Here is an 11,913-nt window from a genome sequence, read left to right on the forward strand (position 1 = left end):
GAAATAAAGCAGTTGTAAAGTTGTTTAGCCTCGTGAAATAAAAAAAGTAGTATTCCAGTGCTAGCTTACAGACATAAAAGCTGATAAGCAATCTTACATTCAGTATTTCCTAACCTGAGATAAGATAAAACAAGAAAAGATAGGATTCCTAAAGTATGTTAGGATTTCCTCTAGTCATTCACATTTAGGAAAAGCCTATCTTCATATCTCATTTTAGGATAGGAAGTTTCTGTAACACAGCCCCAGGAGGCGACGCTAATTTAGCACCTAGCATGCTTTCTCCCTTCAGTCACACACAGTCAGCGCTTGTTGTTTATCGAAGCTTGGCCTTTTAATGATGAAGACAAATGAGCTCATTATTAAGTGCTTGCGTGTACGCGTGAGATTAAGTGTGTTTGTTTTCACCTGTGTCTTTCGCTCTACTGTATGTTCTCATGTGTATAAGTGTGTTTTGTGCGTGTGAATGTTTGTGCTTGTGTACGTGTGTATGCACATTTCTAACCTTTACCTTGTTAAAGCCCCATCTCACGAGGTTAATTGCTTCATTTAGCCTCGATTGTTGAATTTCCCCCACTTTTTAAGCTCAGCACTCTATTGTCTCCTGGCTGTGTGTGGGCCACGGTGTGTGTTCTCGCTCATGAGTGTATTAAGCCCTCATGATCATCATCAGCAGAGTGCAGGGGAGGGGCTCGCTACCCACACTTTCTATTTAATTGTATTACCAGCCCATATGGCCGCGGTGTACTTTTTGATTTCTCATCATGTGCAGCTATTATCAGACGCTGTTCATTTGCTAAGCGTATTTACAATAAGCGTGATACTGTCATGGATGAGAGACATTGAAGACAGACTATGAAACTAAATTAACACCTAACTGCATTTTAATCTAAAGAGATCATTTGGGAATACATTTACAACTAATGGCATGTTTATTAGCAGAGTCATGCTTGTGAATTGTTGTATAATGGGGCTCGGGTAGTTTGCCTGGAAAGCACATGGCAGTTTTCTTGGCTGTGCTGCAGTTTTGTCACTAGACATTAGGGGGTGCTAAGACACAAATTGATGGAAAACATAATGAGAAATAAAAAAGCAAAGTCAGGAAATGTCTGAAAGAATCACGATACGAGACACTGTTATGAATCCCTCCACTTTATTTATCAACCAATGGTCACAAAGTCACCATACAAAACCAACTTCCAACATGGAACTGCATTGGAATGTGATTATTTTTTAATACGCACACACACACACATTCAATACCAAAATTAAATATAATTGTTTTTATAAAATAAAGGGGCAGAGGAATAAGAGACACATTAAGTGATATTAAGACATGCAGTGACAAATATAAAAAATAGACATTTGTTTTTTTTCTGTACAAACATACATGGACACATATAAATATATAGAAGTAAAAAAGAGTGTATTTTTAAAATACAAAGGTCAAATTGTACAGTTACATTCCATGATAACAAAACATCGTTTCCACTAACACTGTACAATATTGTACACCGTAAAAAAAAAGCAGAAATTAGATCACACAACAGTTGGTTCCTCCCTGTGGAGTCTGTTCACGCTGCTGTAAACATTACAAATGAAGAAAGGGTACAGTTCTTGTTGGCGGATTTCCATTTGAAATCACTCATTCGCGCAACTTTCACAGAGACGGTAATAACAGCTGAGCAATCTGTTCTTGGAGCGCTCGCTTTGATGCCTTTAAGTCATCTTGATCCCTACTTCAGTGCCGTGTTTTTCACTTTTTCTCTAGGAGTCTTTTCCGCACTGAGAGGTATCAAGGATATTTGGTAAAAAACAAACAAGACAGGCATTACAGTGAACGAGAAAACAGTCATCATGACGGTCATATATGTTGGCACAAAGAACAAGCAGGATGTTGTGAAATGCGAAACCATGCTATGCCTCCTCTCTAGTTCTGCCGGACATCCTGCAGCAGCTTGTTGATCTCGTGCACCAGCTCGCTAGCGTCCATGCCGGGCTCGTGGCGGCTTTCACTTCGCTTGCTGCCCTGATGGAAGACGCCATCGAAGTCGTCTTCCTCGTAATTCTCCGGGATCTCCTCCATGGCCGGCAGCCATTTGAGGTGCGGTGGCTGTCCATTGGTGGAGGTGGAGGTGGAAGTGGGCGTGGAGGATGAGGAAGGAGAGGGGGTGACGTGATTGTTTCCCACACTTCCACTTCCGGGGTTAAGGTAGTGGGTGTTGGCCGCCCACGCAGCCACACCCGGAGGGTAAGCGGGGGCTTTCCCACCCGGCAACAAGCCTCTGCGGTTGTCCTGAGGAACAGTGTTGTTACTGTGGTTACCTGCGATGTTGCCACCGCGCCCGCTTCCCCTCTCAGCGGTCGACGAGGACGAAGGCGGGCTGGTTTCAGTGCACTCAGTGTACGAGTCCATGTTAGGGGGGAGGAGCCTCTGGAACACAGAGTTCATCTCGGTGAGGAGGGAACCAGCCCCTCCTCCGGCAGCCGCACAAGCGTCGCTCCCATCTCCGGGGACCCCCGCCTCTTCGCTGCCGGGCTCCTTGCCGAAAGTGGAGAAGCTCTTGCGGCGCTCCGAATCGACAGAGGACTCGTCGTCGTCGAGCTGCTGGGGCTGCTGGGAGGACTCCTCCCCGGGGATGTACATGTTGTTGCGGTAGTCGCAGGAAGCAGGCGAGGTAAGGGGGGGGCATCCAACACTGGTCAGAGTGTCCCAGGACGCGACATTCATCCGTGCACAGTCTCATAGCTGAAGAAAAAAAAAGGACATAGTTAGGACCAGCTTGAAAAACTTTTTTTAATGACTAGAACAGAACAATAAATAGAGGAGAAAAACAGAGAATGACAAAGCAAAAACAAGGAACAGATAATAAATAATGTTCAAAATTCTGGGGTTTGTTAAAACGTGGTGCTTTGGTAAAACAAGCTTATATATAATTGAATAATATTGTTCTGTTTTTTTTTATGTAATATGCTGTCCTCATACATTTGTTGGAAATAACTAATCCAGCATGAAAAAAAACCTTTAAAATGCCAAAAATGTAATAAATCCTTTTTGATTTTGCTCTTATTAGTCAACTAAGACGGGGAAACTCAAGGATCCTCACAAACGATGTCCTTTTGCCAACCCTATTGATTACCCCATGTACAAAACATGTTCAATATTTCATACATAAGTGCTCTTTCATTGACCTCAAGATCACAACAGGTACTGGTTTACATTATTTCTACATATCCTTGCTTGGAAGACCATATTGGTGATATTTACAGCTGACGGCACAGATACCAGGGCAGTGCCAGGTAAGAAAACAGTTTGTGGAACTGGATAAATAAATGAATAATTGCGAGAAGCCTCCCAAATGGCATTCCAGGCAGATGTTAATGTAATATTTGGCTGCTCTGCCAAGCATGCCCGCATCTCCTGAATATACTCGGCTGAGGCAGAGATTCGCTTGTTTAGTTCTTTTATCATATCTAGCATGAATAGCCACATTTGCCCATCTAAATAGAAAAATCTAAACAAATTAAATCTGTAGAAGAGAAAGAGGGATAATCCTCCCTCTCGGCTTATTATCTCCTTCCCCTCCCCTTTTTTTCATATTAGCATAAGAGATAGAGGAAGGGAAGGGGAGGTAGGAAGGAGGTGCAACACCTCCAAGTCTTTCTCAAAGGGAGAAGAAAAAAAGAGATACTGAAACACTGCCCATGTCCCCCACCCCTCCCTTTAGCCATCTCAATAAAGATAGAGAATGCATTAACAAGTACAGAGGAGCGAGAGACGCCGAGGAGCTCTCAGGCATGTAGGAGTGCGGGAGAGACGGACGGCGTAAGTGAGGGAGAGGGAGAATAACATCATTCTAAAAGCAATTACTATGAATTCTCCTCAGTTCAGACATGAAAGCGCACCACTGTCACTCACCAGGGGGGTAAAAAAAGAGAAAAAAAAAGAAAGAAAGGAAGGAGAGAAGAAGAAAAAAACACTGAGAGACGCGTACCGCTGAGTGACAGGCGACTCATCTCCACTCCGGGGAGGATTTTACAGACACGACTCTAACTTAGGGGCACACACTAAGATACACAAAGCCACACACAAACAGCCAAACACACTGTAACCCTCCTCGGTGTGATAACGAGCGTGGAAATGAGGGCTGTGTGGAAGAATGGGCCTCAGCACAATGGGGATTGTGTTGGGAACAGGGCTGTAAAGGCAGGTGTACAGCCAAATAATGGGTTTAGGCCTGCGGTTGTCCATGGCGATCAAATGTGTCAGGAACAAGGTGGCCAGACTCTGGGTGTGGTCCGGGGATAATAGCTAATTTCACCGATTATGATTTGGTCTTGGAATCTGAGAAAAAACTCAATCTTGTCATTTTAACAGATTTGGAATATACTGAAGCCCTCAGAGGCAAGAGATGTTTTTTTATTTTGGGGATTAAATATCTAAATCTAAGCTATTTTTGGGTTTCTTCAGAGTTTTTCCTTGTCTGCTGCGATGGTCTTCTGACTGATGGTGTCGTATGCTATACACAGTGTAAAGCCACCTGAGACAAATGTGTAATTTGAGATATTTGGCTGCATAAATAATATTGATTGATATGTCTAATTTTAATGGTTTCATCTTCTGAGCCGGTACAAAAAAAAATGTCCAGGGTCTTTTTTCCAAATGAATTTTAAATCTATGAAAAAAAGGAGTAAAGAAGTTTTGGCACATATTATTTGTATGTGTTGTTGTAATACTCAATTTGGCCACAAGAGGCTGAAGTGCACCACTTCCCCAATGTTCCAAGTAAGGAGAATAAAACTACATGTAGCCTATTATTCTGGAGGAGTTTTTAACATGTTAAGACATTTATTTTTACATTTTGTTTGAAGTGCAAAACCAGTATTCACAGCAAACTTATAAGAACACATTTTGTTTTTCACCTTTAACCACCTGAGAGAATAATTTTTGATCAGACTTATACAAATGTATCACCCGCTATTTTTCACACCTGCCTCTACTGGATTCTTAAACAACACTTATATCAATCCATCCTAGACAAAGAAGCACATCACAACGCATGTCTTCCCAACTTTTTCATGGTACCACTATACTGAGGTGAGATTGAGATCTGACGTTGAGGTGATAGTTGAGTGTCAAGTGCTGCTATACAGGGTGTCAGGTGTGTGACCCAGCCCAGTGGCAATAAGTGGTATGGAATAGGTGGGTGGGGGGGGGGGTGGGGTGTGTTGAGATGAGAGACTGTCAGGATGAGAAGGTGACGTAAGTTTCAGCTCACCTGGGTGGAGTCGATGGTGCATTTCGAGGTGTATGAGGTCAGAAAAGCCCTCCCCCAGCAGCAGCCTGTCCACAGGGGATTCCCGACCCATGTCACAGTCACTGTCCCCCGCCTCGCTGTCCCCACGGCCACTGTCCTTCAGGCTGAACTTGTCCATGTCTTGTAATGCATATCTAAGAGGGACAAAAAGAAAAATCATAAACAAATAGAAGTATCAATCTGTCGGAGAGATCTGAAAAACAATGTTTTGCAAATACAAAGTCAGGAAGCGTTATGTGTTGCTGGTAGAATCAATCTCAGAGGACACTGATGGCAGGAAGGAATCTATCATATAAAAACTTAAGGCTGCTCCTGGAGTCTGTCAAGTATCTAGACAACGCTCGGGCCCATAAATCCTAAAGGCAGGTAGATCCCTCAATAAATCTATCACAACAGCCACAAGGGGCAACAATAAATCTATCAACCAGAGATCATAAGGGGAGAATATGATGAAAGTAATGATGCTTTGCAACCTGAACCCAATTTTTTTTTTTCAATTGACTTTCAGATATGTGTTGCACACTTTCGAAACTGAATGACATTGATGTGATAACAACTGAAATATGACAACAAAAATACATTTACACGCCATCAAATTATGATCTACATGTAATTGAGCAACTGACAGGCACAACTGAACAACAGGTTGTTGGAACATGTAATACACAATGAAAAACAAGGGTTTGAAAAGTAAACAAAAGATAATCTTTCAGGGGACTGAGTGATTGGGGTAAATTACCTGTAGCTGCGGGAGTATTTGTTGCCACGGAAACTGGGTCTGGGCTGGTACTGGCCCTGATGGAGCATGGACAGAAGCTGTGAGACTTGCTACATCCAAAAAAAATAACAAAACAAAGAAAAAATAAAGAAAAAAACAAAAGGAAAGAAACGAAAAAAGGGGGGTTGAAAAACAGATGGGAATTGAGGAGGAGAAAAAAAAAGAAGGGAGACAACACAAAAGACAAAATAATGGATGAGTAAACACAAAATGGATGATGGAGAGGCAGCTGAAATGGTCGAGACAAAATGGATGATGTTAAAACTAAATATTTAAAAAAGAGATTGGCGGGGGGGGGGGGGGGGTTCTATGTGAATATGGAGACATATGACTGAGGGGGTGAGTCAGGTGGTTATGATGGAGGTAATGGTGACGGGGTGCAAACAAGGTAAAGACAAAGACACATCTATAATCATCAACAGTTTTAATGAGTCACTTTGAACTACGGGCAATGTTGATTAAGCCGCTGTCTCACATGGAGATGAGTTCATTTGCTCAAACGGAAACAGCTGTGTGAAGATGAGAATGCTAGTGTGTGTGTGTGTGTGTGTGTGTGTGTGTGTGTGTGTGTGTGTGTGTGTGTGTGTGTGTGTGTGTGTGTGTGTGTGTGTGTGTGTGTGTGTGTGTGTGTGTGTGTGTGTGTGTGTGTGTGTGTGTGTGTGTGTGTGTGTGTGTGTGTGTGTGTGTGCTCACCTCCACTGGTGGAGTTGCGTGCGCCAGTTCCAGGGCGAAGCTCTCTGGAATGTGATTGGACGAGATGGTCACCAGGCTGTTTAGTGACTGGCGGCTGTGGTGGTTCTGCCGGCTCCCCATCTGGGCTCGGTCCATGGGGGGCGTGTCCGACGGCGAGCGGTGGTGAGCTCTGATTGGCAGAGTGCCGTTCACCGTGGGAACAAGGGTGATGTCACCTTTGTGGATTTGGCGGGCAGGCTTCTTGGGATGGTGCTGGTGGGTGGATTCTGCCACCCGGCAGTTGTACGAGTGTCTCGTGTCCTTCTTCTCCCGGTTACAGCGGGCGGCGAACACAACCATGATGACCAGGAGCACGGTGCAGATGGCCCCCAGGGAGATGATGATGATCAGGGAAGCGTCGAGGGAAGACTCCCCCTGGTCCATCACCTGGACGTGATTCTCCATGTTCTCATAGAGGGTGATTTTAAGAGCCGCCTTAGCACTGAGGTTCTCCCTACCCTGATCTCTAACCACCACGGTCAACTCAGCGTGTTCATGGGGGAAGTTCTCCAAACTTGCGTTAGCGTGGATTTCACACGTTCTTGGGTCAATCATGAAGAATCCCTCCTCGTTGCCGCTGACGATGGAGCAGATGAGCTCGGCGTTGACCCCGGTGTCGCGATCAGTCGCCCTAATAGCGGTTACTAAGTGTCCGGCCTCTGTGAACTTTGACGCAGGCACGTCAGCAGTGAAGTTCCACAGCTGGGGGACCACGATGACCGGAGGGTTGTCGTTTTCATCCAGAATGTTCAGAATTACCGTGGCGTTGCTGACCAGCGGTGGTTTCCCCGCGTCTTTGGCTTGCACAACAAACGTGATGCGACTAACGTCCTCACGATCAAATGTGCGCAGAGCGTAGATGGCACCATTGGAGGGGTCAATAGTGACGTAGGTGGAGATGGAGCTCCCATGAACAGAGTTCTCCAAGATGGAGTAGCTCACCTGTCCATTGTTGTCCAGATCAGGATCAGTGGCCATGATGGAGGTCAGATACGCTCCAGGGGCATTGTTCTCCGATTTAAATATCTCATACTGACCCTTCTCGAACCGTGGGGGGTTGTCATTTTCATCAGTCACATGCACAGTAAAATGTTTGACAGTAGAGAGACTGGGGGTCCCTCGGTCCTCGGCCACCACTGTTAGACTGAACTCTGACCTCTTTTCTCGATCCAGGGACACATTTGTCAAAATCATGTAGTTGTTCTCGTAGGATTTCTGAAGTTTGAAATATCCTTGACCGTGAAGCTTGCACTCCACCTCACCATTCAGCCCAGAGTCCAAGTCCTCCACCCTAACCAGCGCTACAAACGTGTCCAAAGGAGAAGCCTCAGATATATAAGCTGCGTCCCCATTCCCTTGAGAGGACATGAGATTGATGCTTATGTCAGGTTTATTGTCATTCACGTCCACCAGTTTGACCAGGATCTTGCAGTGAGCTGGCATGGAGTTGGGACCCATATCCTGTGCTTGGACATCAATGTCATAAGAGTTAACAGCCTCATAGTCCACGCGCCTGATGAGAGTCAGACGGCCACTGTCAGGATTAATCTTGAATGTCTCCATTATTTTGGGGGACACGTGACTGCTGAATGAGTAGACTATTTTGGCGTTGGTGCCGTCATCCGCGTCAGTGGCATTCAGGTCAATGATCAGTGTGCCAACAGGTGCGTTTTCTGGGAGATTTATGACATATGATGACTTGTCAAAAATTGGGCTGTTGTCGTTTGAGTCACTGACACTGATTTTAAGGAGGGTCGAACCTGTTCTTGGGGGAACGCCCCGATCAGAAGCCGTGTATTTAAGTTCATACCCAGAGCGCACCTCCCGATCCAACTCCCTGAGCACCACCAGCTCTGCATATTTAGCCCCGTCAGTCCTGGACTGGATATCAATCTTAAAGAAGTTGTTGGGCTCTAAGGCATACGTGTATAGTGAGTTTTCCCCGACATCAGGATCTGTGGCGCTGTCCAGGGGAATGCGCGCACCCACAGCCGCGCTCTCAGAGATTTCAATGGGGATAACGGCACGGGCGAACAGGGGTGCGTTATCGTTGATGTCCAACACTTCCACCTCGACGTGAAAAAGCTGCAAGTGCTCCGTGGGGAGCGTCAGCACGTCAAATTGAATAGAACAGTTGAGATTCTTTTCGCAGAGTTTCTCACGGTCAATTTTGGTCCTGATGCTGATTTCTCCGTCCTGCTCGCGCACCATGAGGAAAGACGAGCCCCCCCCTCTGCATGGCTCTGAAGCGCAGCGACACGGAGCTCGGAAGTTTTGCCACGACATCCGCGACATCTTCTTTCAAACGGGCAATAACCGTGCCAACCTTCTGCTCTTCGTGTATCTGGTATTTCAATGTCTTACTGGTGACGTGTTGAGTCGCCATTGCCAAAACAGCCACAACTTTCCACATTCTTGTCACAAATAGTCCTTGCATTTTTCCTGGTTGCATTTCTAGCTGAAGCAAAACACAAATCCCCCGAAAAAACTCCAACCGCAGTCCCAGTTTTAACTTACTAAATGCTGTGCTCCTTCAATCAGCAGCTGCATGTCTCTCCGCGCAGCGAGGAGGAAAAACATTCAAATGTTAAAGATAAACTCGCTCAAGTTGTTCTAATCTTCAAAAGACATCCAAATGTACGTCTGCCTGCCTCCTTACAGATATGTTACGCGCGTCCAGTGTGCACGAGGAGCATCTGAATGCCACTGAAATCTGTGCGCTCTTCCTCCCTCTCTTCCCTGCGTCTGCTCTGTGCGCCGTGCGCTCTCCTTCACTGCCTCACTCCGTTTGAGCTGCCTCGGCATACAGACTTGCCCAAAAATAACCCGCCTCTAACCAACTCGTTGTACATCAGCCCCGGCCTCCCTTTTCACATGTCGGGAAAGACAAACGCTTCTCAAATCAAAAGCTGGCTGGTGGCCACTCAAACTCCAGAGGAGAGAGGGAAGGAGGCGCAAGAGGGGAGGCAAGTGGGGGGATTAAAAAAAAAAAACACCCCGCCCTGTGGGGTTCACTCACCCTACTTCTCAGAGTAACGATCATACCCTTACAATGGACAAGGGAGAAAATAAACTGAAGAAGAAAACATTCATTGAAGAAGCTTATCCTGCCGTTTTTCACTGCTATAAAACCACAGGAAGGTTTATGAGTTCCTCGCTTCAGGTCTGTTCTCCCCAGACAGCATGGAGACGCACAGAGTCTAAATAACCATTAGACAAAGATAAAGTCACCTCAATCACCAGCAGTGTCACCCACCACCTTTAAAGCATTGATAGGCACACTTTTGATATATAGCACCCACAACCTATCCACAAACAGCTGACTGGCACTGGGTTGCAGGGCATTATATATGCATGCCTTATAATGTATTTGGTCTTCACTTTCAAGTGGCAGCTGACTACCCCTCTTCTTCATGCACAGGCACTTTGTGCTGTATGTTTGAAGTGAAATATTTTTTTTTTCTCACATATGCGTCTCATCTGTGGCTGTCTGTGGGTGCAGAGTATAAGCCGGGTAAGCTGTGTGGAGAATCGCGTTGAAAGGCAGCCGGACTCTAATGAATGCCTTTAAAGAGTTGGTCACGCCGAGGAACAGCTCTGTCCCCGTGCACAAATCTGTTCAACATCACTTCAAACTCCCTGCAGGAAGGAGGGTTTTTTGATAACGAGCGCAGCAAAAAAAAAAACTCACCAGCTTGGATTTTTTTTTTTAAACAGATAAATGAAGAAATTAAATGAGAGAAAGAAAGGAATGAGGGGAGAGATCTAAGGTTTCACAATTGTGCACAACTGGGACCTCACATTCTGGAGACCATCTGGAGCAGTTTGTTTGGCACAAGGACCCGGCGATTACAGCCAACCAAACAAGGCTCAAACAGAGCCCCAAAACCCCACACAACTGCGAGGAAATTATTGTCATGGGAATAGTAGAAGACCCCGCAACCCCCCCCCCCCCCCCCCAACTGCCATCCATTCACCCATTTCGTCATGTGCACGAGCTTGCGCGCGTCTAAGACAGTTAGAGATGATGGAAACATGCGCTCAGCTAATAGGGACTTCAGTTATTGCAATAACAGCTCCATAAATATTCAAATGAAATACTATAGCAGTGGAGTTGGGAGATGAGACGCAACTGTATACGTGACCATCTGTGGCAGAACTCCCAGAACAAGCACCCCCCGGAAGAAGACTACAACTCATAACTGCCCCGCTCACCCTCACTGATCGCTTAGCTGAAGCAAATTCCCAGGCAACACTTTCAGAATGATTTTTTTCGGAGAACATAATTAACCTTAAGGAATAGACAGATACGGAATCTGCAAAAACAAATGAATAATTTACCACCAGCTGCTACCAACTGGCTTCATGAGCAATGTAATATGTAAAAAGAAGCAGGACTAGATGTTATCCATTTGAACCGCGTGATTCAATGTGGGCTGATCTTCTTAGGAAACAAAACAATACCTTATTAAATATTCGAAAACGTGCACGGACACCAACCAGAAGCCTGTTTTTTATTTTAAATCCAGGAGCCTTAAATTGGCGGAAAAACCTTTATTTCCCTCTCCCTGTGTCCCTGTGTCTATGTCTGCAAAATGTTTGCATTCACGCCTCCTTCTTTTGCACATCTTAGTGGTATTTAAACAGGTTTGATACGGGCGCCTAACATTTCCATAGCTCCGAATGCTCACAATGCAGTAATGCAATTATGCCCTGCGTCCCAGAGAAGCTAATCACATTTGGAGAACAAAGTCCGCTCTGGAGTTTCTGGAAGAAGGGGAGCAAAAGAAAGAGTCGGAGGGGGTGGAGGTGAGAGTGGGGCGCGCGGGGGTCTTAAACACTGCGCGGAATAAAACAATTAATGTATAGAGCGAGGGGGTATAATCTAAGTAAAAAGCAGATGGAGACTTAATACATTTAGGCACGCTACATAACCAGAGGAGCCGAACAAACATGGCCTTTTGGGCGCTTAAGAACTCCAATAATCAAGGCAAAAAATATTCATCCTCAGCAGCAGGTGCAATACTCTTGTACGTTTTTTGTTTAACTTCTCCTTCTCCCGGGCTTTTATTGATCCATAGGTGGCTC

At 45.4% G+C, this 11,913-nt stretch overlaps 1 protein-coding gene across 1 annotated transcript; it reads right to left on the bottom strand.

The window, feature by feature from the left end:
- Positions 1-1,131: 1,131 nt before the first annotated feature.
- pcdh18a (protocadherin 18a) lies at positions 1,132-9,712 on the bottom strand. The gene is given in 6 exon segments (XM_034128237.1): positions 1,132-2,686; positions 2,688-2,746; positions 5,277-5,449; positions 6,055-6,143; positions 6,787-9,054; positions 9,056-9,712. Coding segments are annotated over 6 exon segments (3,570 nt in total). The 5' UTR covers positions 9,278-9,712; the 3' UTR covers positions 1,132-1,927.
- Positions 9,713-11,913: the final 2,201 nt, after the last annotated feature.

Source organism: Trematomus bernacchii, unplaced genomic scaffold, assembly GCF_902827165.1.
Source record: "Trematomus bernacchii unplaced genomic scaffold, fTreBer1.1, whole genome shotgun sequence".
Classification (NCBI taxonomy): Eukaryota; Metazoa; Chordata; class Actinopteri; order Perciformes; family Nototheniidae; genus Trematomus; species Trematomus bernacchii.